The sequence below is a fragment of the Phalacrocorax carbo genome, chromosome 2, assembly GCF_963921805.1.
Source record: "Phalacrocorax carbo chromosome 2, bPhaCar2.1, whole genome shotgun sequence".
Taxonomy (NCBI): Eukaryota; Metazoa; Chordata; class Aves; order Suliformes; family Phalacrocoracidae; genus Phalacrocorax; species Phalacrocorax carbo.
Window position 1 is genome coordinate 157045537 of NC_087514.1, and position 27693 is coordinate 157073229.

Below are 27693 nucleotides of genomic sequence, written 5' to 3' on the forward strand. Positions count from 1 at the left end.
CAAAAGCTGAGTGTCAGGCTAGAAGTAGGATTTCCCAGTTCCCTTACTAGCAAACTACTGTTCTGTCATTCTTCCAGAGCAGCTGTTTGTAATGCCTTTCCTGGAGGACTTTGTTATGGCAAGCTGCTGCTAAGTAGGAGGTTTCTGGCTAACTTTGTATTGCAGTATGCTTGCTCCATCTCTGCAAAAATAGCAGCACTTAGGCAAATTTTATTTAGTTTTTGTACTCTTGAGTCAAACTGTTGAAAAGTAATGCAATTCTTGACAAGCCTCACTGTCAGTATGAGTGAAGCATATTTAATAGATGTTCAGGTGAAAGATTTGCGTGGAGAAAATGAAACTGTGCTTTGTAATGTCTCAGCATCCTTCAGTTCTGAATTCTGGCTTCTGGGCTGCTGTTTCAGTAGTATCAGAGCTCTGGAGCCTCGTTTAGTCAGGGCTCCTTTTTTTGCAAATACAGCATTATTTTGCATTGCCAAAGCCATTGTTTGCCATAAAAGTTGGGGGGAATGTCCTGGTGAGAATGTTCTTGTGGTATTGCAGGGCTGCAGAAGGATGGACTCTGAATCCACAGCTGCTACAATTTTAAGCTGATCAGAGTTTTGCTAGGCTGCTAGCAAAAATTGGAGTATTGTTAATTTTCTAAATGCTGTTCCATTGAATTCTGCAATGAGAAGGAAAACAGAGGAACAACTTTCCCAATTACAGTCTTACATATGTATTTTTTATATATATTTTATAAAAAATCGAAGCAAAGTAGCATCTTTGTATTATTCAAATGAGAAACATAAGTACATTTATGGTCATTGGTAAAATTTTAAAATCATTAAGCATTTTGAATTTAATTTTATGTTTTAATTCTAGCACAGCAGAGTAGGTGGATGTGAGGTCCCTCTGTGCAGTTTGGGCTTTAGTTAAGTTCAACAGTGTGTGTATGGGTAGGAGTGGCTCTTCTTACCAGTGCTGCTACCATTTGCAGCATTTTACGAAGACCTGTTTTATGCTAGTTTAGCCTGACATTACAAAAAACTGCCTCTGTGCTGCTAGTCATTTTCCTTGTCTCCCAGATATGATATCTACAAACATATGTTAGGAAATACACCCTTCAGGACATACCAGGATGCTGAAGTATCCTGAGTATGTGAGCTACTGTTTACCGCAGGTTTGAACTGGTCAGTAAATTAGGCCTTTCTTTAGACTTTAAGAAGAAGGGGGAGAGGAACAGAGGTAACAGAAGGCTGCAGTGAAATAAAACTTTCTATACCATATAAAGAATCTCAGGTTTATTACTTGAAGTATATTGATTTTATTATAGTAGCTTTCCTGTGTTAGTAGTGAAACCTGGAGGTGTTGAAAAGCTGTTTGTTTCAGACTTTGTACAAGTGCCAGCTTGTTTTGTGTTTAGTTGCTGTGTTGTTGAAAGAATTATTTTTCACTTTGATGCTGACTCTGAAGCAGTTTGTGAGTCAGTGGAGAATATGGTAGAGATCACACTGGACAGCTTGTGCTGAATAGCCATCTATAATTTGTTGTGGTAGCTCTTAGGACTTGGTGAAGTGATAGTGGCAGTTCACTTGGGGTGGCAATGTTTGTGCTGGTAGAATGTTTTAGGAACATTGGGTGGGATACCAAGTATGTGTTTCTAATACCACTCTCATCTCATAGGTGCAAATCTGGCTCAAAGGGCGTGTAATTCCTTGGTGGTTTTATTTTTTTTCTTTAAGGTTTGTTTTGTTTTCCAATCTGTTGTCCAAGCACTTCAGTGGCTTATGTTCCAGTTTATAAATAAAGACAATGCTTAACCTTGCTTGGCATTACAACTGTTTCTTCCATGTAGATATGTTTCCACTTTTCCCAATGTTTCCATTTTACTTTCAGGTTTTACAGTGCTCAGGGAGCCATGGCAACAGCTCTAGGGCCCTTCCCCACCTCTTTATCTCTGTATCTTACTTTCTGTGTGTGTGTATGTGGGTTTTTGTTTTGGGTTTTTTCCCTTCCCTTAATTTTCAGATTTGTTTTGTTTAGTTTATGGGCAATTACTATCAAAACCTGTACTGCTTATTTATCTAGCTTTTAATTTTAGGTTAGTCATACTGATTTACACAGGTCCTTCTAACTACCGTTTTGCAAAGTACCCTGTGGGCTTTGAGAGTCTATTCAACAAAACTGATTTTCTATATTCAGCCTGCTTCTGGATCTTCCAGATCTTTCTGTTGAAAGACATTACATATGCAGCACACCCCTAATGATTCTCAATAAAACTGTTTCGAGGGTCCTTGTTTCATGCCCATGCTGAAATCCTACAACATTTGTAATACTGAATATGAATTTTGCTGTGCAAAGGCTAATCATTTGAATATATTTAAGACTGCAAACACAAAATCCATGCCAAAGCATGCTAAACAGATGAAATAGAATCAGATTACCAAAAAATAATGAAAATAGGTTATTTGTTAATTTAGTACCAAGTGCCTGTGGTTAATTGCAGCATTTTTGAGGAACCCTAATTATTAACAATTTAACCTCCTCTTTCGGGAATACTGAATCCTGCAGTTCTGCAACAATAAATAATTAGTGTGTTTTCCCTTGTATTTCAGAAGATATGGGAACTACAGTATTTCTGGGCTTGAAGAAGTTATGAAAATTGCTAGGGTAACCCTAGAGGTGGATTATTGGAGTAACAGGAGACAGCCTGGCTGCTCTGCTTTCCCTTCCAGCCCCACCTTCTTTACCCCCTATTAGAAAGGAGTGGTTGTTCCCCCAGTCTGTGTTTGGGGACAAGCCTCTTCAGGTTGTGTTGAGTAGCAGAAGGCTCTGCATTGATTCCTCTGTGGCAAGGAAAAAATACTTTACCTACTGCTGCTCCTTGTTTTCTCCAGAGAGAGAGAGAGGGGATTGCAGCCATTAGCCCTGCTCAGCTCTATTTTACCTAAATTGTCTTTAGGCCAATCTGCGTTACTGACTGGAAGACACTGGAGTGAATAGCTGTTAAATTGAGCTTGAATACTGCTGTATGACACTATTCCTGCTGGGATTCTTCTCAATTCTTTTACTAAATCTCTCTGGCCTTTTTGAGTTACAAGTGTGGTGAGTTTAGATAAATTAATCTGACAGTTATACTTCAAAGGATAATTTAATTTTAGTGTGGTTTTTGCCACATCACCTAGTTTTAGGCTTAGTAGTTAAGTAACTATTTATGCTGTATGTTCAGAGGGTGATTTAGAGCCCCTAAGCTGGGCTTCTGTTCTGCACTTCCTTCTGTGGGGTGCTCTCCCTCTCCCCTGATGATGATGCATTAGAGATTATGAAGGCTAGTTGCGATACCCTTTTATATATTTACATTTACACTAGACGCGTGTGCTTTTGATAGGGAGGAGGGTTTCTGATGTAATTTTAGCTTTCCGAAGTAAGCAGAAGGGATGGATACCTGATGTAAGAGATATATGTGAAATAACTGGAAAACTGTTCACTAATACTTAGTTACAGTGTAACTATGCCAAGAAACTTGGTTATATTGTGTGACCTTATAAGTAAACAGAAAGTTACTGTATAGTTTCTGCGAGATTTTCATCTGGAGCAACTAGTAATTAAACAGTGCAAATGCAAGGAACTAGACATAAGCTAAGTAACACTGGCTCAGACAAGTATCTGTTAAACATAACTATTGTAACACAAAATTTTTAATGTACTCTAAAGTAGAATTCTTAGCTTTAATCCTTGGGGGCAATAGAAGGGAAAAAAGATATACAGGGGTATGAGGTTTTGTTTGGTTTGGGTTTTTTTGTCAGTTTTAAAAATCTAAACTGTTTTTATTGCTTATTTGGCTATAATACACAATGCATGAGAAAGTGATTGGTTTGTAGCAAAAAAAGTTCTCACTTTATGGAATACTCTGGTCAATAGCAGTAGTTTTGTGTTTTCAATGTAGGTGCCATTTTTGTTGCTTCAGCTAATATAAATAGTACTTAGGACCTACAGACTGTATTAATCATGAAGTAGAGGCTAAATGTAATGGGTTGGCTGATAAATAGCTTTAAGGATGGAGAAGGCTGCAAAGATAATTTTAAAAAGAAAAGTATTTTACAGTGAGGGAATCAGTGAATAATAACAACTACTGTGCAATTTATATTTTAAAGTAGATTATTAATTCCTATAAGTTGTGCAGAGAGCAATTCACCATTATTTCCAGAATGGTGTTGTAACTTCATTCTTTCTGATTGTTCTTGTCAATGCTTGCTTTTAGAGACATTTATGTAGATATGTGAAACCTCCCGTATGTGCATAAGGAATTATATTTAAGGCAGCAACATTATTTGCGCTTTGAAACTCATTTGATAACATTTGCTGTTTACTGTTGGCCTTCAAAATTTTCTACCAGCCCTTAGTCTGTGGGGTTTGAGTTTAATGGTTATTGTTCTTTGTCTAGCCTTGTTTCCCTTAGAAAGAAGCAGATGATCATCTGGGCAGAAAACTGAGTTAATTTAGCCAATATGAAGAGCATATATAGAGAGTTGGAATAATGAAATAATTGTGGGTAAAAAAAAAAGTTTCTGCTGTTATTTTGGAAATAGGAGCTTGTTAGTGGTTTTCTTTTGTCCCTGTTTTGTTTTATTATCTTCCAGGACAGAACAAGGAACTGCATTCCTTTGGGCTCTTTCTCATATTTTATTGATCATTACAACAAATAATGTGTTCTGAATTGAGTTTTTGACAGCGCAGGATATTAACACATCAGAAATAGGAAGTAAACATGAGAGTTGTTTAGAGCTGAGCACAAACAGTCATGTGAGAAAGCTAAATCATATATTTTTAATGTGCAGAAATGCATCTTCTGAGCACTTCCAAGTATCTTGCAATATAACTTTAATATTAGAACATTCCTGGAACATGTAATATTATAACATTTTTAGTGTTGAACATGGTCTTTAGGGTGTTTCTTGCAACAGTTCTCTCTAGTTATACTTTCTTTTGGATAATAAATAACTATGCCGAGTGGTGGAAATGAGACAGTACTTACCAAACCTGCGTGGGCAATTTAGTAACAGAAACCAAGTGGAAAATGCTTTTAGTCTTTGACTGTCTTTGCTGAAAACTTGACTTCTGTCTCTTTCTGTCATGCTTGCCTAATAAATTTTTTACAGGAGTTAATAGATTTTGCACATCAGTTAGTCTGATTCCTGCTTCTGTTTCTGACTGTAAAATGTCTGGGCGGTTGCCTCGATGCTCTTGTGTCAGTCCTGACTGACCAGAGTAGCGATTTCCATCTCTCAGGCTTTCCCCAGTGTCTTTGTGTAAGACTGTATTTGGTATCAAAAACTCTTAAAGCAAAATATAATGTTGCCATTAATATTGCAGTGTCATATAGCAGGCTAAAAATGTATGGAATTAGTAGATTGATAAATATTTATGCCTTATTTTCAGCCTGCCTGGTTGTGGACTATCTAAGGACTAAATAAAGCTCAACTTTTGATTTAGGGTTGGCTGGATTAAAAATCTCAGTGTCTTGAGGACGGAAGATTGTATTCCCTCTGGTTTGGATGTAAGAATAGACAATACAACTGAATTATGTTAAAAGTGGAGTGAGCAGAAAAGCAAGGATGGAAAAGGGATGAGAAACAGGAATAGAAGATGTAATTCCTTGTATTATTTGTTGCCTATTAACATGTGTAACTGTAGAAGTAAACAAGGCTTCTATAATTAAGGAGTTGACCTAGTACTACCTCAGGTAACGGTAGGTGCGTAATAGGTGTGGCACACGAAAGGACAAATATTATTAAGCCTGTGGAAAAATGAAGAACTGTGTCCTGTTAAACGAGGTCTTAATAAAGACTGTACAGCAGGTAAAATTCAAAAATAATAAATTAGCATGTATGGCTAGATATTAGTGTGTGTGGCCTCTTGCTTGTTTCCCAGCCTATCTCAAGTAGTTCTTCATAACTGGGGACTGAATGTGAAGGATGGTTGATGGGTGCAAGAGGGAGATGCTACCTGTTTTATTCCAGTCAGGTGTATTGAATGTCAGCCATATGCATAGTGCAGGGAACGTGGCCTATGCCTTGGGGAGTTTAGACCGTGAATCTGGGAAGTTGGATCACTCTGTGGAGGAAGATAGATTTCATCTGGGCTGAGACTATATTTAGGACAGGAGGTCTTTCTCAGTCTAGTGTGGCTTTTCTGTTGATGTCAGCTGGGTACTTCTAGAAAAGACTAAAAATGAATTGTGAACATGGTAACTCTGTTGTGTTGCATTGCTTGTTGCAGGCAGCTACAAGTTCCTACGTAGCTTTTGGTATTTCCATGAATTTTCTTTTCTTTTCCTCATCTCTGTGTTTAATCTGTTGTTTGGTGGTTTGGTTTTGTTTTGTGTGTGTGTGTTTGTTTTGAACTTATTCTGTTGCAGTTAATTCCAATGGCTGTTGTTTGTGTTCTTCCCTGTGTGGAACAGCTCTTGAGTTTCCAGCCTGTGAATGCCACTGATCGCTCTCCTAAGTAAATCAGAATGAAATTTCCATGTTTATCCAACATCATGCTTAAGGGCTAAGTAATTATTGAGAATTGGCACATTTTCTGTCTGCAGATTCAGAAGGCAAATATTTAGGAGAAAGATGAAAATGTTACTTATTATCATTAGGGTTAACGTAGTGTTCATTCTCTTTGTTCCTTTAACTTTTTTGACCAATGGAAGCCAACTTGAGAAGTGTAAGCTCTGATCAGCTATAAATTCATGTGCATACAGTAACTGCTCATGTTGTTGCAAATGCAGAAAAAAAGTATTTTTTGTTTTTAAGCAAAAAACCCCCACCCAATCTTCTAAATACAGGCTTCTTACATTCTACCCACCATAATTTTCTTGCAAATTAATTCTAAATAAATAAAATATAGTAATATGGTTCCAGGATGGCTCCTACCACTATTAATAATTCTATTCTTTGAACTCACAAAGTAAAATAAATCCAATTGATCTGCTTGACTGTAACAAAACTATTCATCGGCCATTCTTGTGCCACTTGTAACGGTTTTGACAGATATGTGATATACTTGAAAAAAGCCATTTGAAAAAGATGCTAAAAAGCCTCTCTTTTGACAGTGGAAGACAGCAGTATTTGTAATTCTTCAAGAATGTGTAAAAATGTACAGCTTACCTTAGTTATGGACCTGGAGATCTTGAGAGAGAAACAGACTGGAGAAATAACAGACAATATTGACTATGCTGTAGGGGCCAATCCTCCAGCATAGTTAAAACATGGATTGTTAGATGAAATTAAGGACTGCTCTGAAGGTAACTTGAGTATATTCAAGGCTATGATAGTGCTAATTGTTAATGCAAGAATTTAATAAAAACTAGACAAATAATTAACTGGGCTTACTTTCAAATCCAACTTGTTGAAAATACAGTTTAAAAAGTATGTATTTAACTGACCGTTCACATCTGGGATACATATGCGTAATAGAAATAACCAGTGGGCACTGCTGTTAAAACCAGTGGTACAGTCTGTTGCGCCATGAAGAGATTAAGACTTTGCAATTATGTAGAGACGTTGCTTCACAAAAGTCAGTATATGTAGGTCACAGTTTTTTAGTGTGTTCAAAGGCTCTTTGTGTTTCAGAAGTGTGATCTGCATCTCATTGTAGAAGCTCTTTGTTCCTAAAGAAATGTTTGTAACTCTACTTCTACTGAAGTGCTTCAGGTTTTTCTCTCTTTTTTGGGGTTGGTGGGGTTGTTTTTTTTTGAGGGGGTGGGGCGGTGGTGCATGTACACCAGATGTAAAGCTACTAACCGTGCTCTGCGTCTATGTCTCGGTAAACTGCGTCTGTTCTTCCAGTGTTTAATTGGTGTTTTCCTGTTGTGATGGGTACTTTCCATCCTGCATATATACCGTCATCCTTCTGTCTCTTTCTGATTTCTGCAGTTGTTAAATAAAAGAAATCACTAAAAATGTCTTTTGAAGGGCTTTTGGCAGAACTTAAATCCATATTATTGAGCTTTGGCTCCACTGATTAAATATTTCTAGCCATGATTTATTGATATTGCAAAAGATCTGGCATGAAAGAAAGGAAGTAGAAGTACAGTCAGAACTCTGGCAGTCGCGCGTCGTTAAAAACTCTTGAAACAGAAGAGGTAAATTTGGTTGACGCTAGCTGTGTATTCCAGACACCACTATTAAACATATGCTTGGACTTGTATCTCTGTAGTTCAGAAATCAGTTAATATTTTATCTGTCAGTATATTCTTGTCAAGAATGTTAACTGTTTAATATGTTGTTCACTGCATACATTGCTCATAGGCAGATCCCTAAGCTTTCCTGTATTATAAATGGCTGGACATGATTAACTAAAAAGTGTGTTGTATTTGTATTAATTTTTTTGTTTGGTGTTTGTTTTTTCTAGGTCCATTTTCCAGACACAGAGAGGGCAGAATGGCTCAACAAGGTAAGGGTAGTAACTAGCATCGCTTCTGAATGGGAAGGGGAAGGAGGGAAATCTGAGATTAAAAAAAACAGTGAGGCAAGAATCTGTGAATAGATTAGTCTTAACTTTTTGTGCTTTTTATACAGTTGAAGCTTCTGGTCATTGATCTAGTTAGTCACGAGAAAGATTAAATCTGTTTCCGTGGTCTTGAAATCATGAGTTTTGGAGAATGATTTTAAGTGGCATTAAAATAATGACAGCTATAATTGCGTGGAAGTCATAGCACCTCTAAAGACAGTCTCTTATATTCTACCTGTCTGGTGTACTTCCCAGTTACTGTAGGTTCCTGACCTATAATCTAAAAACAAAGAAATTTTTCAGTTTGATTTGTGTGTGTGATAATCTAATATACAGAACTATGTAGCTTGTTTTTTCAAAAAATATCTTCCATTCAAGGAGCATAGAAGGAACATGAGTTAGTTAGAAAATAGTGAGGAAAAAAACCCTATATAGAATTTTCAGATATAACAGTAAAATACTCTATGTTTTTACATTTATAAACCTTATGCATTTATTTAAGTAATGCATTTGACCCATTTTTTCTTATTCCTCCCTTTACATGCAAATAAACATAACCCTCTTCACACTTTGCCCCAGCATTCAGTGTCGGTGCTGAATGCACGTGCATTTGTGGCATAAAAGAAGAAAAATCTTCATATTATTTTTCTCTTCCTTCAGTGCTTCAGACTTGTGCAAATGTATAAAACGCACAAATTGAGAATTCCAGAAAGCTTTCCTGTACGTAGAAAGGAACCAGTTCTTATGTCTGGAACAAAGTGGATAGAGAACTTGTATGTTTTCAAAGTTTGTATGTACAAAGTTTGTACATATTCTTACATATGCCTTAAAGAATATTTTTAGTTTTGTGTGAGGTTGTGTTCCACGGAGGTTTTGGTTTGTTTTTTTTTTTTCCCCCCTTTCTCCTAGACTGTAAAACAGATGTGGCCTTTTATTTGCCAATTTATTGAGAAACTCTTCCGGGAGACCATAGAACCAGCAGTAAGAGGAGCAAACAACCACCTCAGTACCTTCAGTTTTACAAAGATTGATATCGGTCATCAGGTCAGTGTCTGGTGAAGTTCTTCTAAGAGGCTCTGCCTTACATACTGTTTTCATGTAGCCTGTTCAAATCTACACAGAAGTATTTCTGGATTACACTTGGTGGTAAGCCTGATTCTGGTTTCTGTTGTGACATTAAAATAAAAATGCATGTGGCTTTTTTAGCAGAGGCTTCTTTTTTGGTGTGGTTTTTTTTTTTTTTCTTCCTTTTCTTTTTTCCTCTGGGGGTCTCTGCTTTAGAAATTTGCCTGAGAATTAGGAGAATACTCGAAGTATAGTAACTCCTGGTCATGTGAAGAGCTCATAGCAACATGATTTGAATACTGTTCATGTAACGCTTTACATTAATTGAGCAGGGACCGTTATCCTTTTCTTGCCAGATGATCCAAGGGCAATTACTGTTCCTGTAACAGATGAACTTTAATCATGTTATATATGGAGTCTGTTGACACAAGGCTGCTGGCTCAGCTTTCCAAAGGACTGCACATAACGTAGTATCAAGGAGCAGATAGGTGTTTACCTTCTGTTCGGTCCCATGAAAGAAGGGGTCATAATATATAGATCTTAGATGCCTGCAGAAGAGCCTGTTTGACCAGTCCAAGCTAAGAATAAGTTAGCTCTGCTTGCAAAGCTCGGCACTGCTTATTCTTACCTACTTCAACCAGAGCTTTACTTCTGTTGAGATGTAGTTTTAACAGCTTTTTTGTGAAGTTGTCTTTTTGTGTTCCTCCTGTTTGTTATAAATGGGATTTTAAGTAAGGATTTAAAAATCCCATCCACCCTTCTCTTCCCTCCCCTGCCCCCCCCCGATGTTACAAAAACTGAAGTTAAGTTTCAGGTGTGATGAAGGAGAACAATTTTTCTGTCTTTGTGACTCTCTTTCATGTATATTACAGTTCATTATACTTCACCTTTTGTATGGTGGGCTTCTCTTTTAAGTTGTAAATGCTTTCACACAGGGGCTCTGTCCTGCCCTAGATGCACCTGTATTAGAGGCTGTGGAATAGCATTCCTTTAAAGCCATACTAATTTTAAGTAGGGTTTAAATTAGCTTACACAGTTCTGTATGCTTCTGCAGCTGGACTGAGTTATCTCAGACATGAGAAACAGCTGTTCTTACTTTCTATTGCAACCTCAATGGAATTGTGTCCTGTGAGCTGCACAGCCCCAAACACAGCGGGAATCTGACAGCAGTGAGATTTCCATTTTATGTAAATTACTAAAAAGGTGTAAATAAGAATATGGCAATTTTTCCAGAAAGAAAAAAATCAAGATGTGGTAGGAGTTGGTGCTAACAAGGTCATTGGTCATCCACTCCCACCTAGTATTTGATGAATGAGTCTTGGGGATGTTTGATTGATATGTGTTGCTTCTGTGTGAGAGGGAGAGCGCGAACGCAGCAGTTTAGAGAGAGAGCACAGAGTGGTTGGCACAACTTCTTGTGGGGGTTATGGATTATTTTCCATCCGTTCCAACTAAATTTTGCTTAAGACAACTACATTTTTGTGAATTAATTTTAGCTTGTTTTAGTTGCACAGAAAAGGATGCTTAATCTGGGAGTGTTAGACATATACTAGTACAGAGAAATGAGGTGTTTGTTGCAGGGAGAGGGAAAGCTTGATATTAAATCTTTGGTTAATCTTGAAATCTAGTTGTCTAAACCCAGGGTAATTGCCAGAAGGGTTGTGTTTGGGTGGATCCTAGCAAGGTAATTTTTACCCATGAAATAATGTTTTGAGCTAAATTGATAGCTTTGCTTCACACCTTTTAATAACACTTACAGTAAATTCTTAACTTAAGGCTTGAATGTGCGTATATCCACCTTTATTTTGAAGTTAAGAGTTTAATATCGTATAGTTCAGTAAAAGGATCCAACTTCTACTTGCTTCATTGTTTCATTGTTTCAGCCTCTGCGGATAAATGGTGTAAAAGTGTACACTGAAAATGTGGACAAACGGCAGATCATTTTGGATCTTCAAATCAGGTAAACTTTATCATATTAAAATGGAGTCTATGCTTTATAATATGTGCTTTGTTTGATCTGGCAGTTGTGTTGGCCTGAAAGGAGAAGAATTGCTTCATTACACAAATGCAGTTAGTTCTAACTGTATATGAAAGGAGGAAGCAACTACATGCTGTAAATAGAATTTATCTGAGGGAAGTAGTATATCAACTTAGTGTGACTCCATTGTTAAAGCAATTTTGGTTAATAAAAAAAAAACTTTCTAAAGCTAAAGCACTATCTTTTGAATTTTTTTTTCTAAGGTATTAAAACTCTGCTGTGAAGTTTAGTCCAGTCTGAAATTCAGGATATAGGATGTTTGGGAATTTTTACTTTTCTCAGTTATTTAGATTTTTTTTTATAAACACCATATTAGAAAAAGAGAATGATAGTTACAGAATAGCTTGTGCTCATACCACTAACTGAAGTAAATCTATGTATTATATAATGCCAGAGTGACTGTGCTCCACTGCTTCAGGTTTCTTTGCCCTTTCATCATGACCCCATGTATATTGGTTTAAAAATAGATCTACCCACCATTTGCCAAAGTCTTTCTCAACACAGTTACAGAGTTTTTTGAAAATTCAGTCAGTGAACCCAGCCATGTTTTTATGCTTGACCATCACAGGTGTGTGTTACAGTGACTGCTTTTGCCTGTTTGTAGCTTGTGGAAAGGCTGGATTTGTCAGTTGCTGATGCCCCAGCAAAGAGCAACCTTCTGGGTTTCATGCTGCTTCTCTGGCAGTAGCCAGAAGGTTAATGAGGCCTCTCAGCTTTTCTATTTCAGAGTCACTCCCAAAGTTTGAACTTGGTTATTCTTAATTTTGAATTATTTATCTAAATCTCAGCTCTGTTGAAGCCTGTGCTGCTTTGTCAAAGCTGGGCCCTGGAGTGATAAGAGAAGATGCTGATGCATCCTTTCCTGGGTTTCAGAGGAGGGTGAGAGCTATGTCTGTGAGTAGGGCACAGTCCTTATTGAATTGAACCACTTTATTTCTGTAGGAAAAAGACAGCTATCCAAACCAAGGATTGGTGTTGCTGGACAAAATACAGCAGGATTGTCTCTTGAGAGCTTGTTTCACTGGATGGCTGCTGTTAGCCCCAATGGAGGAATTTCCTTCAGTTTTCTCTTTGTTGTCATTTTGATAGCAGCTGTGAGAACAGCCTCACCTCTTCAGATTTAAGCCCTCAGGAAAACAGACTTGTTTGACCACTATGGACACAGTGAAGAGAAATTGTTTTTGAGAACTTATTTTTGAGACACTTGAGGGGCCATGTCTCTCAAGACTACTTCTTCCCTTTAAAGCATAAAGCAGGAGGAGAGGGTAAACCCAATGTTCCTTTTTTATTTATTTTTTTCCCCTCCTGCTCATCGTCGTGAAGTAGGCTGGCACAGATAAATGTAAAAAGGACAATAGCTTTGTACAAAAATTTCAGGAATAATGTCCTATTACCTAGACCTGAAGGAAATCTTTACCCATATGTCTCATTGCATTACATTGTAACCTACTTAGAGAAGTGATAACAGCTGGAGTAGAATCCAGTCTAAAAGGCTGAAATAAATTCCTTGAAGTGGTTTAAATAACAATAATAGTGCAGAGTCAGCTAGATGCCCGTTTACCCCAACAGCCTGTCCCTACTGCCAGTGGCATAGGCCTCCAGGAAGAAAACAGAAACAAGAGAGCTATGGGGGCTTAGACAAAACCCCCATCAAAGTCAGTCCCATTTCATATTTAAGACTTGTCCTTGACACCTTCTCATTGGGAAAGGGCTCTTTTCCAAAGGCTTTTACTTATGCACATTTAAGACAGATGGCACCCCAGTATCAATTATTACTGTTTGCTTTTTTCTTTTTTTTTTTCTTTAAAATGTCCTCTAAGAGTCTATCACTGGTATTGTTTCAGTAGTAACAGGAAGAAAGAATAAGAGTCTCTAATGTTCCGGCATGTTTAGATATAGAGTTATGTACAGACACCAACTCTGAACTGTTTCTTAGGGAATGAACTTTAGTTCAGTTTTGCAAGATTATAAAGAACAGTCTTACTGCTGGGGAAGCCTGTCCTTTGGAGTATTTATCCCTGTAGATTTTAATCTCCAGATAAATCAGTTTCTTCTAATTTTAGTTTATTTTTAAGTTTAAAGTTAGGGGCTTTCTATAAACCCTTCATTCCCTAAATACAATTGAGAAGGAAAACAATCTCTCTAAACATACATAAGCGTAGCTGTACGAAGCCAAGCCCCGTGGGGGGTGTGGCAGGGGAGGGGGGAGGAAGAAGAAAGATTTGACTTTATTTACATTTTTAATTTTTTAAAAGTACATTAATTCTTTTAATAATCTCCTTTTATCCTGCTGTTCCACTGTCGTGGCCTCCTTTAGCCCTTTCTACTGTCAGTTGTTTGTGACGGAGTATATGCATTTGCTTTGGACCTTCCATACAGTACTTTTAAGTAGTTTCTATTTGATTCCAAAACACTTCAGTAGTTTTTGCATCCTCCTTGAGTTTTTTTGGTTTTTACTTTTAAGTTTAATTGCAAAAGGAGTGTGTTTTATTTTAGTTTTTATTGTTTCTGCAAGGAAATCGAGTGCAGTATGATCATCGCTTCAGTGTTTTTCAGAACCTTTTGAAACAGGTCCTTTGCATCGCTCAGGATCCAGTTAAGAACTTTACTCTAGTAAGCAGCTTGACTACCTAATCCACAAAGCAGTCATTGGAAATTGTATTTACAGGTTCAATTTCAGGACCACATTTGCAAAGGGAGCACTTTACCTTTCTCTTACTGTAGCTTTATGTTAAAAAAATTGTCAAAACTCACGTTACAATTTAAAAGTCTTGTTTCTGGTGACAAAGATGCACAAGGGAAAAATTTTAACTCTTGAGCAAATGAAGATAAAGTCTAAATAAATTGTTAATAAATAGAAATCTTAGATTTACTAAAGTGCATGAACGTAGTAAACACTTGGGGAAAATTAAAGGTTATGGATCAACAGAAGACAAGATAAACTCTGTCAAATTAAATGTGAAGAAATGTAGTAAAGAAAGCCAAAAAGGACTGAGAGATAGAGGAAATACTTGTTAATAGCGTACAGCTGAGGTTTTTCACCTTCTCATAACACAAAAAGTAAAGGCACTAAAAGAAAGTTTTAGGCTGCAGATTTAAACACACAGAAATACATTTTTTTTTTCACGTGTCTGCTTGAATGGAGGAAGTCACTACCGTTGTACTGGCAGAAGATTGATGTAAAAATGGGGTCAAAAGACCTTCTAAAGACCTTCCAGAAAACAATGAAGATAGTCCATAGTGCAGAATCACCCATCATTGTTATCCGGGAAATACTTTTGTCCTGTTCTTCATTTGTTTGTTTTCCTTCTGGCTTTTATGGGCTACCATGACCACATACAGTATACTGTGCTTCTCGTCTGATTCAGTACAGCTGCTGTTATATTCCTGCAAGACTGTCCTCATTAAACTGTAATCTATCTCAGTGATCTGTACATTACAGGGGTCATAAATACTTCTGGGATATTATGATCCGAATGTATAGAATTTGCTTGCTAAATGAGCCTTGAAGTTGTATGTTATGTTACAGTGGAATTCTGTATGGCATCGACTGTTAATGGACCCGGCCAAGTATCTTAGGGAATAAAACCATGTTTAACTTTATAATAAGGCTAAAAGGTTATAAGGTTATTACCCTCCAATGCAGTTTGTTACTATTTTTACTTCAATTTGTCATGTTATTACGGATTTTCAGCTGAGCATATTGCTTCCCAGTCTTCATAACACAAATAGTTCTGAGGCTACAAAGTGCCAAGATTGAGGTTTCAGCTGCAGGTTTTAATTGACCTTGCTTCTCTGTGTCATGTTGTTATGCAATTACTTACATGTGTGTGTGTATTTATATATATCTCTACTATCTCTATATATAGTTAGATAGGTAAAAATAGCAATTACATCGTTTTAAATAGTGTGTTAAAAATTATATACCTATTTTTAAACTGTACGGTCACACTACATTCTTTCCAGGGAAAGCAGCGGTCACCTTCCTTTCGCATAGACCCCTGTCATGTTGTCTTCAAGTTCCCCTAACTGGTCATTGTACCAAAGTGATTCTGCATAGTGTTACCTTTTGAACAGTCCAAAATAAATTCCAATGTTGGATGTTTATAAGAATGTCTCGGTACTATTGTTTATTTCTGTATAAAGGATTGATAAGATTTGCTTTTGCTTGAAATCCCGTAGGCAGCAACATCACACACAGAGCACAGGAGGATACAGATGAGTTGAATAATGGATATCCTGAATGCAGCAACTCTCACCTTCATTTTCTTTTGATAGTACCTTGTAGCAATCGATTGTTGGGGGGAGAGGGCAGGAGTCCTGCTGTTATGCTCTTGCTGTGAGAGTAATTTATTTTAACTTGACTTGATCCTAAAATGGCCCCATGAAGACAGCAAATCCATTTTTCTTCATAACTTCCCAGACATTTCTGTAATAAGATTCCATCAGAGTCCTAAACACAGCTGAACAGTTTTTCATTGTGCAGGCTAGGTCTGAGGAACCTAATGTGAGGAAGCCTTGGCTCTACTGCAGAATCTGGAACAGGATGCCCTAAGAGGAAATAAATTCCCTCCCACTCCCAGCAGTGTCCAGCTTTAAGCTGCCTTATCTCCTCCCCACTTTGTTCCTTCTTCCATTTTCTTTAACTGGATGGTCTGTTCAGAAGGCTTTTCAGATTTCATTTGTCCTTTTGTCATAACCTAGATCTTCTTAGCCAGTCTTCTTGTCCAGCCAGTCTCTCCTTAGCTGTAGCTTGGTATTCAATCTGTTGGGTTTTGGTTTTAGCTCTCATTCTGTAGGATCATTGACAAACTCCCTTGCTAAATCAGAGTTTCAAGCTTTCTTCCTAAATTCCTTGTTGAGTCTCAGAATTAGTTTGTTTTCTGACCCAATGTGGCTCCTAACAGCAGCAGCAGTTCTTGGAAAAGATCTGCCCAATTCTGTGGGTACATGCTTGACCTGCATGGAGCTTCAGGAAAAGCAACTGCAAAATCTGAGTCAGAGTTGTGTGCGAGTAATCTTTTAGCCTTGAGGTATGGGCAAAATAGAGGTTTTTTTACCATCTCTACAGATTATCTCTGAGATATAGGGCAGCATGAGCAAAATTTCAAGCACTTGACCTTGCATCCCCCAAAATGGGATGCAAGAGCTGTTCAGGGAAAAATGCGCATCATTTTTAATATATAATTTTCTACTTTGCTTCCTGCCTCCTTTTTTCCATTGAGAAAGCGCTGAACCGTTTTTGGCTTAAACCTTGCGTAATGGATCATCCAGCTCAGCATGGCCAGTTTACCAAACTTCTAAATATGACTGTTTTTGCAAGTCTGAACATTTTGGACATCTTTGAGCTTTAGCAAAATAACCGTTTCTGTCTAGTGCATCTCATCATTATACTAGATGAGAGTGGATTTGGGTACATGTACTATCAATGAGACCTATGTAGAGCTTTCCTGAAATGGAGTATGAATTCTGTGCCTGTTTCTTCCCAAAAGTAAGGCTGCTTGCGTGTTTTCTTTTATGCATGCTTCTGGAGATGACAACATACCTCTGTATTAGTTTGAGTGATTTTGATGACAGTGATGATATTTTGAAGGGGATGTAATTTTTTTAATATCTTGACTTTGTTATATGTTGTAATGTTTTAACATACATTTTTTATGCGTAGACTGAGATAGAAAATATATTGTCATGACTGTGCAAAACAGAACTGTGTATTGCAGTTTAGTCCATAAAAATGAAGTGCATACTTTCTTTTTTGTTTTTAGTTTTGTTGGAAACTGTGAAATTGATTTGGAGATCAAGAGATACTTCTGCAGAGCTGGTGTGAAAAGTATACAGGTGAAATTCTGGGTGGTTTGGGTTTTTTTTTGCACTTTGGTATCGAGTCACCACTGAATCATTGTTTTCTGATGAAATGGTTTGTAAGAAAGAACCAGTAATTGTGTAGTTTTGTTGCTTACTATTTTTTTTCTCAGTTGCATAATACTGAGGTTGCATAATAATTTCAGTAACAGACCGTAGCTGAAAGGGTAAATTCCTTTCAGATGTAGAACTGTGTTAAATATATTACATTTTCTACTGGAAGAGATGGAGATAATTTCACATCGAGCCACTGTTCATGTGATATGTAGGTTTGTAAAGGGAACATGGAGCTTAAAGTTCTGTTTTATTTAATATTTCAATGTTAGATGCCTTGCCGTCTGATATAATTCCTCAAATTTCCTTAACTTTCTGATAACAGACCTCTCTAATGAGGAAAAACAGTATGCTTTTTTTTGGGGGGGGGTGGGGGGTGTGGGGTGTGGGGTGTCTTGACATACCTATAAGCATTTACGTACTTATGTTCTAGTACCTGTGGTTGTCATTATATTGGCTTGTGCCACATTTGTTTACATTGAGCTGTATGTATAAATAATCTGCTTCGTATTTTTAGCAAAATAACCACTAACGTGACACAGCATCATGTAGATGAATGTAATGAATTTGTAAGCCCAACTATTTTAGTGCCTGTGGTAAATTTTTTGGGTTTGTATGACATGGAAAGCTATACATATAAAATTCTTCCATAACAAACAATTTAATGAACTAGAAGCGTGAGCATTGCCAGTGAATAAACTTTATTTAAAACTTGAACTGAAATAAATTCCATTGCCTTTTTTTCCCTCCCCTTCCACAGATCCATGGCACTATGAGGGTTATCCTGGAACCACTAATTGGAGACATGCCCCTAATTGGAGCACTATCCCTCTTTTTCCTCAGGAAACCTGTAAGTACTTTTATCTCTGCTTCTACTCTTTTTAGAGTGCTGATGACAGTAGTCAGAAAATGATGGAGCAAGAATTAAGCAGCAAAAGGGAAGAATTTGGGAAATTGCTACCATTTGGTTGAACTTTACCAGAAAAATAATGGGCAAATTTTATGAATACTAGAAGAAACCAAGATAAATGATAATTACCTTGGAATTATGAAGTGTATTTTGTCAAAGCTGTCAAATTTTTCTTACAAGTCTTCTGGATAGGGGAAGATCAATAGATACCTTCTAGGTTGTTTGTAAAAAATCTTTTGTTGCTGTTTTTCATGACGCTCTGCAGGTGACTGTGATCTAAGTTAAAATTCCACAAGGTCTGTGCAAGGTTGTTTTGAAAACCATACCACAAATTAAAATCAGAATGGATGTATTAATTACCCACTATGATGATAGAAGGTTTTATCCTAGACAGCAGGTGGGCAATTTCCATTACATTTACCAATGACCCATAGTGAGATGGAATTTGAATTCAAAATGATTATGCCAGCAGCAGAAGTTGGAGGGGGAGAGGGTGTCACGTCATTCAACTGGAATACGTGCTAAGCCAAAGTACACATTTGGGCAGGAATAACAGTGAAACAAAGGTAAGCCAACAAGGTCTTGCTGGTATGAGAATGATACAGCTAGACTAGCATGTGTAAACAAGAGGATAATCCACACGATGTGTTCGATTTTAGGCACAGCACTTAACAAAGATACCAACCAGTTGGAGAGTGTCCAGAGTAGGGAGATGAGAATAAACTTGACCCTCAAGGACAGACCAAAAGAATGGGAGTTGTTCTCCTCAGTCTTCTCTAAACTAAACATGTTCTTCAAAAATGTTGAAGGCTCTTACAGAAAAGAAACATGCAATCTATTCTGTTTATCTGTAGCAGATAGGTTAACAAATAATTGCAGTGAGAAGATTCAGGCTGGTCAAGGAGGATGAGGGAAGGCCTGAATGGCAGTGGTAGTGAAGTGCTCTAATAGCTGCCTGGAGACACTGTGGATCTCTGCCACTGATGTTTCTTAAGAAGAGATTGGACCTGCATGTATTAGGATTGATCTAAGTGTAGCTCTTCCAGAACCATTCACACAGACAGGCTCTTAAGGTTGTATCCAACCTAGTGAGTTTTGTAGAAGGTGGGCGGGTTACCGTGACTCAGTAAGAGTCAAAATACTTCTTAGTAATTGAAAAAGGTTTTAATTTTAAATAATATAATTATGTACAAACTGAAATTGCTTTCAAGGTCTTCTAGCATTTTTATAGGATTCTACTGTGTTTTACCACCTTTTTTTGTAGAAGTAACTGTTTTCTTTATCTAAATGAAACTGTAATATACTTTAGAAATCTTTCCTAGGGTTCCCAGTTCTTTACTACCCAAACAGCAATGAAAGTAGCTGGGGATTTTTTGGCTCAGCCAATATCAATTTGTATCATGGAGTCTGGCACCAAAATGATGTGCATTCTTGCAGGATTCAGTAACACTGTAGTCATTCCAGACATATTTAAGTTCTCTTGAGTTAAGAGAATTAAAGAGAATAATTCTTAGCTCACTGAAGAGAAAGAAAACTGCATCTGAGTAATTCGAAGAAAATGAGTCAAGGAAAGTTTTCTAAGGCTACAAACTTTTCTGAGTTCTGGCCTATCACAAGTGACCTGATAGTTACTTTTCATGAGAAGCCATGTTTTATATGGCTGTCTTGCCTTTTCATGCTGAGCTTCAATATGATTTTTAAAAAATACACTAAGTGTCAAGCTTGAAACTAATACTGTTTTTGAAAGCAGGGAACCTGGGTGGTGTAGTCATACAACTTCAGTTCAACACTTTCCTCTACATTAAAATGATAGATGTATGTCAGTGAAATTTGCGCTGTGATAAGGCACTATAGATAGTGGATTGTTCCGCCTTGGAGTGATTGTTTCACTTCAGGAGCAGTAGTCTGAATCTCACAGGTAAGATTGGCTGACAAGCACCAGCATGTCTGTTGGTAAATTGGTGCAGCATTGGTAGAAGAGCAGAGGATAGATAGCACATGTGATTTTCAGTGGCTGAAAGTGAGTAACAAATACTCTACAGTTTTAATTTAATTAAATCTTATATGACAGTAATTCTAGTCTAGGTTTTACTACTTCCAGGAAATTTCTTTTTTAATCTAGAAATGCATTGAGAAGTGTTCACAGATGATGCAAAGCCCATACAACAGTCTTACTTCAGAAAAATATGGAGAACATAACACACATTACACGCTTGCTGACAGAAAATTCTTTGATGTACATGTGTTTAAGGCAGTTTCTGTGATTTGAAGTTTGATACTGTTTTTGATAAGCATCAGTAGGAGAGCTTAATAGAAAATGTGAACATCATGAAAATTCATACGCTACACAGGCTTCTTTAAAGAAATTAACTGTTCCAGCTTCGTACTTGGAAGTATGTTTTCCATTGGAAGCTTTTGTTTCTTGGATATGTTCTAATTAAACAGTAAAACTTGTGATGTCAAGATTTAATTGTTTCAGACTATGCTAGGTCGTAAATTAGAAGTGTATGGGTTTAGGCACTTTGAAACCATCTCAGATTGATCATCTTGGTTTCCTCAGCAGTCTGCAGATCTAAAAAGTTGATCTAATTTTCAAGGTTTGGGGGGTGTGGGAGTGAATTCTTTACTTCAACAGCTTTTGTTATTTTCTTCAATGAAATTGCACTCTTGTAACACAATTCTTTTGAACAAATGTCCTATGATAAATTTTTGCTAACTTGTTGAAAAAGTAGGTTTGTATGGGTGTTCACGTATATCCTAGGATGGTGTCACTTGCATCATTTATGTGGCTTTTTTCATGTGTCTAGAGAAACTATGTGTGCTTGGGTAGAGGGAATGTAGACTTAAATCTTAGTAAAACATGCAAGAAGTTGGAAATGTTTTCTGGATAATTTAGTGATTTTTTTTTTTTTTTTTTGTAAAAGTGAAATAGTTCATGCTAAAGTGATAAAACAACATTGCTCTTATTTGGTAAGGTTTGGGGAGCTACATCGGGATGAACCAAATTCGGATTTCCACACACTTCTGTGAAGTGAGTCTAAATATTAGGAGATGGCTGCTTAAGTTTTGTCTCATTTTTACCCTCTGGCTGAGCAGTATGAATGTGGGGCATCTGTTAATGTTCATGTTTATACTAACAAAGCAAGCAGGGCCATGACAAAGGTTGAACACTGCCCTACCATTTAAACACCACTGTATGGTAGGCTGCACTGTGTCATTGTTAGCATACTCTGTGATATTATTTTGCTATTTAGTGCTCTCCCAATTTCCACACTCAGTACAGTGCCCAGCTCATTACAGGGACCATCCAATAAACAATTTAAATGCAAAACTAGTCTATTTTAGAGGAGCAGGGAGAGGAGTTTAGCTTTGTGGATGGAGGCTTTACATTTTTTCTCCAGGGATAATATTTCTTCATGTTGTAGATGTGGTTTGTGTTGCCTCTCAGTTTTGTTTTGTATTCACTGAGAAAGAAACTAGTGTATAGTCCTTCTGCAGAAGCTGTAATGACACACTCAGTGCCGGAGCCATGACCTGATGCAGTATGTCTGCACTCCTTTCCTGGGGTACCTCCTGCAGCTGCTGTTTCTTTCTTGCTTTCTAGGGAAGGGGTTGGAAAGCTAGCAGAAGATAGGGAGGGAGAGATCAGCAGCAGGTGTGCTCGTAAGCAGTTCCTGACACTTGCTGTTTCCCAGTCTCAGCATTGTGCTCTGGTAGCATTTGTCTGAACCTCTCATTTCTGGTAGTCCCAGATACCCTTCCAGTCCGCCTTTAGCTCCAGTACCTGTGCCCAGGCCTTTCTGTCCCTGATCCATACTAAGTACCCTGCATTTGCTGAGTACTTAACTCGGACAACTTGGACCTGAGATAGTAAACTGAAAATATATCATATGAAACACCCCTCACTTGTGGTTAGTACCTTTCTAAGCATGTCACTTTGTGAAAGACACTGTCCAGGGTAATCTTATTCTACTCCCATGCCACTTTATTAGGGATCTGGTTGACTCAGTGCACAAAAAAGGATGGGAAGTAGACTGCAGTATGAAAATTAATGAGTCAATCCCTCCCCAAAAGTATTCAGTTACAAATATAATAAAAGTATTTTCCACCCTGCTTTCACTTAAAAACTAAGCTAGTGGTCAAGGTCCAAGCAAACTTAAGGGTGGATTGTTCAAAAAATATACTTTTGAATTAAGCTATTCCGCAACTTTGACGGTTATACATGGATGTTTATTTTTTCCAAAGCAGGCTTCTCTCCCCACTGCAGTGTGTCGTCTTGGCATTTATTTTTCTAACTTCTGTAGAAAAATGTAAAATAATGCTTATTATAGCAATAACCAAATTCTGCCCTTTTACTACAGAGAAAGTGGCTGCAGCCAAGGAAAGCTTTTCTTCAATATTTTTGTTAGAAGAGAAATTAGTTGGCAGCTAGCATTAGATTTTGTTCTCATATTTTCCAGTCTAAAGTAACTGGCAACAGTTCCTCTTGCTCTGTATCATCTGTTTGCTGGCCTTAATGACTATATAAGGCAACACTGCCTAAATTAATAGTTCCTAACATACTTGTTTAATGAGTTTACCAGTCTTGTATTTGTGAGTAATGCATGAAGGTTTTGATGCTGTGAGAGTTTTTACTTTGTATGAAACTTCTAAAATACTATATTCTGTTGTTGTTATTGTGAAGAAGGTACTAAATGTTTCAGCAGCTTGTAAAATATGTCCAAATATATACGAGATTTCAGGAGAGAGAAATATGTGCATTCTAATGTTTTGAAGTAGTCTTTTAAATCTCTGAGCTTCAATGCTAGAGAGAAGTTAGTACTGTGTAAAGAGTCAGGATTTGCATTACTTCTCATTATGTTAACGTATGTATATTTACCATATATTCTGCTTCTTTAAGTGTAGTTTTACTGTTAGAATAAAATATCACAGTTAATTATTTTGATTTTTGGTTCACTTATAGAAATGTATGTGGCTTATAGCTGTACTGCAAATTGGTAATTTTCAAAAGCTTGTTTAGTGGCATACTTGAAGGTGTGTCCTAACACAACCCTTTTCTCTTTTAAAAAAAAACCTACAACAGACACATGAAAATACCAATATTATTCCTCTAAAAAAACAACAGCTATGTCTTCCACAACAGGATGCCTTCCAGGAAAAGTGGGCAACTCTTCCAAAGCTCTCATTTTTACATTCACACTTTAGCCCTCCACTTGCTGACTTGAGCACTGCTTTCCCTCTACTCACTTTGTAGATTGGGTCTGTCCTGTAGTTTTGATTTATTTAATATTTGTTAAGTTTCATTTCATATTGGCCACCTTTGGAAGGTTTAGTGCTGGATGTCATTTTCAAAATTGCCAGTACTGATGAAAATTAGACTCAAAAGGAGTGCTTGCACCAAGAATGTGCCCTAGTGAAATGGCTAGAAAAAGCCATTAAGTGGTTATGTAGAATGCAGCAGAATGTTGTTTCGGTTTGCATTTAGTTGATCAAAAATGCTGTATGAGACTGTCAGTATCTTTGCTTCAAAACTTTTTAACCTGTTTTAAAGGGGTTTGTGGAACACATGGATAAATTCTGAAGTGTAGGTACTGCTATAATATTTGTCTCGTTGCTTATAAAGTCAGTGATTTGCACTGTTACTTTTTATACTTATAATTTGCTATAATTTAAATTTTGTTAATTTTTGATAGCTTATGGAATGTTTTAAGTGCCATCACAGTTGGTCTTACAAAAACCCAGTGCACCTTGCTATATTCTCCATAGAGTCAACTACTCAAAGCTACAGTTCAAACCGATTTCCTCTACTTTCTACTGCTTGCTACTGACTCCCTGACTCCCTAGTGAGCCAATTCAAGATGCTAAAATACATCTGAAGGACAGGAAACTAGTCACTTCTTGTTGTGTTTAATATTCTGCCAGCTTATGTCCCTTAACCAGCCTCCTTCAGGAGCAGAAGTTTCAACACTGGTATAGGAGACAATAACACTGAGTGGGAGACTTGCCTGCTCTGTCTCTTACCCCATAACTAATATATTTTATCTCTGTAGCAATTGTCTCACTTAAATCCTTAGACAGGTATCGCTGAAAAACTTACTAGTGTTAAACACAGTTCCTGTACAGAGTTATGCTGTGTCTCCTATAGCAGGGATGGCAAACGGTGTGATTTCTACTTCCTGTGGTACTGTATAGTCAAGCCTTGTTTGAGAGGCTGAGTATATTATATGTTTTCTGGGGAAATACACTGGATACTGTTACTTGCTAACATTATTGAAATAATTTAGTACTTTAGCATTGTAGAGCACTCTACTAGCAGACAAAGTGGACTATATTTCTGCATGACCATTTGCAGGTTAACAGATGAGAGCATATTAGTCCCCTTCTTATAAAAAATTTCTGAGAAGAAACAGAACTTATGCCATGGAATTGTATCATCGTGCCCTTTAGCAGACCTTAAATCTGTCCTGCAGAAATCTTATGCTTCCATAACTTGATTAGCAGGAAGTTGTTCATCAGCATTTTAAAATACTTTGTGGCTTCTCTTCTGAGAACTAGCAGTGTTTATGGCAGCCAAATCAAGCCACAAGGTTGGCAGTGTTGAGAGGCTGCATTTTGTGCTGTTATGAACCTCAGTAATGGCCCCGTATATTCTGCATTCCAGTACATTCTTTTCCCTTTGTAAAGGCACCAAATACATAAAAACGCTCATCAGTTTTTAGTCCACCTTTTCTTATAGGCTGCAGGGATACGTATGGCTTTTTAAACTCTTACAGTGTAACACAGAAGAAATCACAAAAGCATAAATTGTGAATATCATAAGAGAAATTACAAGGCCTGGGCATTGCCAGAGCAACCACAACCACCCCCACACCTGTAAAAAGCAGCCTGGGGAGCGCTGGCGACCAGGAGCGCTGCCAACAGAGCGGGCAAAGAGCGTGGTGTGTCAGCCAGGGCCTGGTGCCTCAGGTCAGGCGGGAGCGTGCCTCTTCAAAGGCGGGCGTTCCACTGGCCGAGTCGGGGACCTGAAGTACACATAACCCAGCAACCGGGCACCGTTCTGTGACCACCTGCACAGGGCAAGGGTGCTCATCCCGTCTGACCCTCAAGGCAGAATGGTGGGCGCTCGTCTGAGAGCAAAGGCTGCAGCTCTGGCTGGGGGGTTGCACCATCGACCCCAGCAGTGGCTGGTGCCTCCGCACAGGTGGAGCTGCTGAAGGGAGAGGCTGCAGTGCAGGCCTCAGATGGCAGGGAGTGCCCAGACCTTTCTCCTGGGGCAGGGGCAGGCAGCAGACCTGCCTGCAAAAGGTGTGCCAAGGTGGAGGACCTTCTGCAGCAGTTGGCTGAGCTGCAGGAGGTTGTGAGAAGGCTGTGTAACATTAGGGAAGCTGAGAAGGAATTATATAGCTGGTTCCAAGTGCAGTCTGCAGTGGACCCACAGCCCAGAGTCACTGTGTAAAGTCCCATCTTTACAATATTCTATTTCTTTCATTCTAACAAAAGGTGAATAATTCCATGCTATCAATTCTGTCCAATTTGTATTCCTCATTTTTGCTCTTAGTTAAAATCCCAACTTCACAGGCTGTTAATCTTCACAGAGTTTTAGGAAGATTGTTCTATTACTGTTTGTTTAAACATATATGAACATCAGAATTATTCCTGAATCTACTAATCCATCCTGACACCTGTTCTGTGTTGCATCTCGCTTATTCAGGGATTTATCAAACTCATGAATGTAGTAACAGATTGAAGTAGAGCTTTATGTGTTTTCTGTGACATCTGCATGCCTATTTCCCCAAGAGTGAATTTGAATACTGTGTGTTTATTCATTTGCATTATTTTTCTTTATCAACACTAAAATACACAACTTGCATATTATATGATCTTGACCTTTTTCATAGTCTCTTGAAGTAGAAAAAGCAGCATAGTAAATAGCAAATTCTTTTGTTTAGTTTTCCAGTTCTCTTTACCATCACTTTTCCAGATGATTAATAAGCATTACACGCAACCAACTCTCTCCATCTCTTACATGTGAAAAATGTATGAGAACTTTCCATTTCTGTTTTCCACAAGCTCTCTCTAGAATAAGCTTTGGAAACTTCGTACTTTTCATGATGCTTCAGCCACTGTGTTATGTAGGTGAATTCCCATGTTAGTGGGTTTGAGGGCTTTTTTTTTAAGCATACTCAACAGTCTCAAATACTGTGAATAGAAGATGTTAAGGAAGGAAGGAAATAGCAAGCACAGGAAAACTCAGTAAATATTTAGAAGTCCTAGTTTATGCTGGGATTTCCACCATATAAGGTGATTCTACATGATATAAAATATGATTCTGCATGATATCTGGTCTTGGTTGAATGTTTGATAAATTCCAAAATTACATTACCCTGTGATGAGACCTTAAGTCAGCCAGGGTTTTGAGGTACCCCAAAACACTTAATCACTGGATTTTCTTAAAATGCAAAATAGGTAAGGTGGGTTTTGAAACATAGCTCTAATATTTGGATCAAAGTCAGCTAGTAAAGTTTGAAAACCAGTTTTGAATATTTTTTCCACGTGGGGGTCCTTTCCCCTTTGCAAGAAAGGCTAGGAGAAGGTGTTTCATCAGTGCCCTTGCTGCATCGCTGCTCGCACTATCTCCCCCGATGCTAAACACTTCTCTGCTCAGTAGGTTCAGCTGCTCTTGGGAGAGGTGTAATTTCTGGCTCTGGTGGTGCCCCAATCAGACATCTAGCAGCCCAGTATGGAGCAACTGGCAGCCTTTCTTACCTTCATCTTCCCTGCTTACTGTGGACAGCTTCACTTTGAACTCAGAATATAAGTAGTCCTTTGTGTGTGCTAGTAGTTCCAGACTTCAGCTGTGTGTCCAGACTCCTGTGTCTGCCTCATCAGATCACAGCTCTCTGGCTGCCTTTACTGCTAGCTCAGGGCCTAAACCGGTAAGCCTAGGACAGCCTATGAGCCCAAGCTTTGGACTAAGTCCACGTTTAAATGTAGATGTGTTTTGCTAGCAGGTGCAATAACAGAGTCACCATACCTTATGAGTACAAAGACATCTAATCAGTTTTTAGCTGTTAACAATGTTGGACAATCACTGGTTTCCCACATAAAGATTTTATGTTCCTTTCCCTTTCCTTCAACTTACATAAAATGTCTACAGGAGCAAGAAAGATTTGTGCGTCAGAACGTGTACACTTTTTAGCATGTGTTGTGTTAGTTCTCAGTACAGAGCCTTGATAAGACACAAATTTCTTGGTTTTCAGGGAGGAAACGTAATTTG

The 27693-nt window shown here is 37.9% G+C and overlaps 1 protein-coding gene across 2 annotated transcripts in view; it reads left to right on the forward strand.

The window, feature by feature from the left end:
• Positions 1-27693, forward strand: part of ESYT2 (extended synaptotagmin 2) — a 95430-nt gene that overhangs the window by 25619 nt on the left and 42118 nt on the right. For both annotated transcript variants that reach the window (XM_064445013.1, XM_064445014.1), the window contains exons 2-6: positions 8389-8430; positions 9397-9531; positions 11436-11512; positions 17356-17428; positions 18267-18356. In XM_064445013.1, the coding sequence (XP_064301083.1) occupies positions 8389-8430; positions 9397-9531; positions 11436-11512; positions 17356-17428; positions 18267-18356 (417 nt within the window). The remainder of the gene's footprint in view (positions 1-8388; positions 8431-9396; positions 9532-11435; positions 11513-17355; positions 17429-18266; positions 18357-27693) is intronic.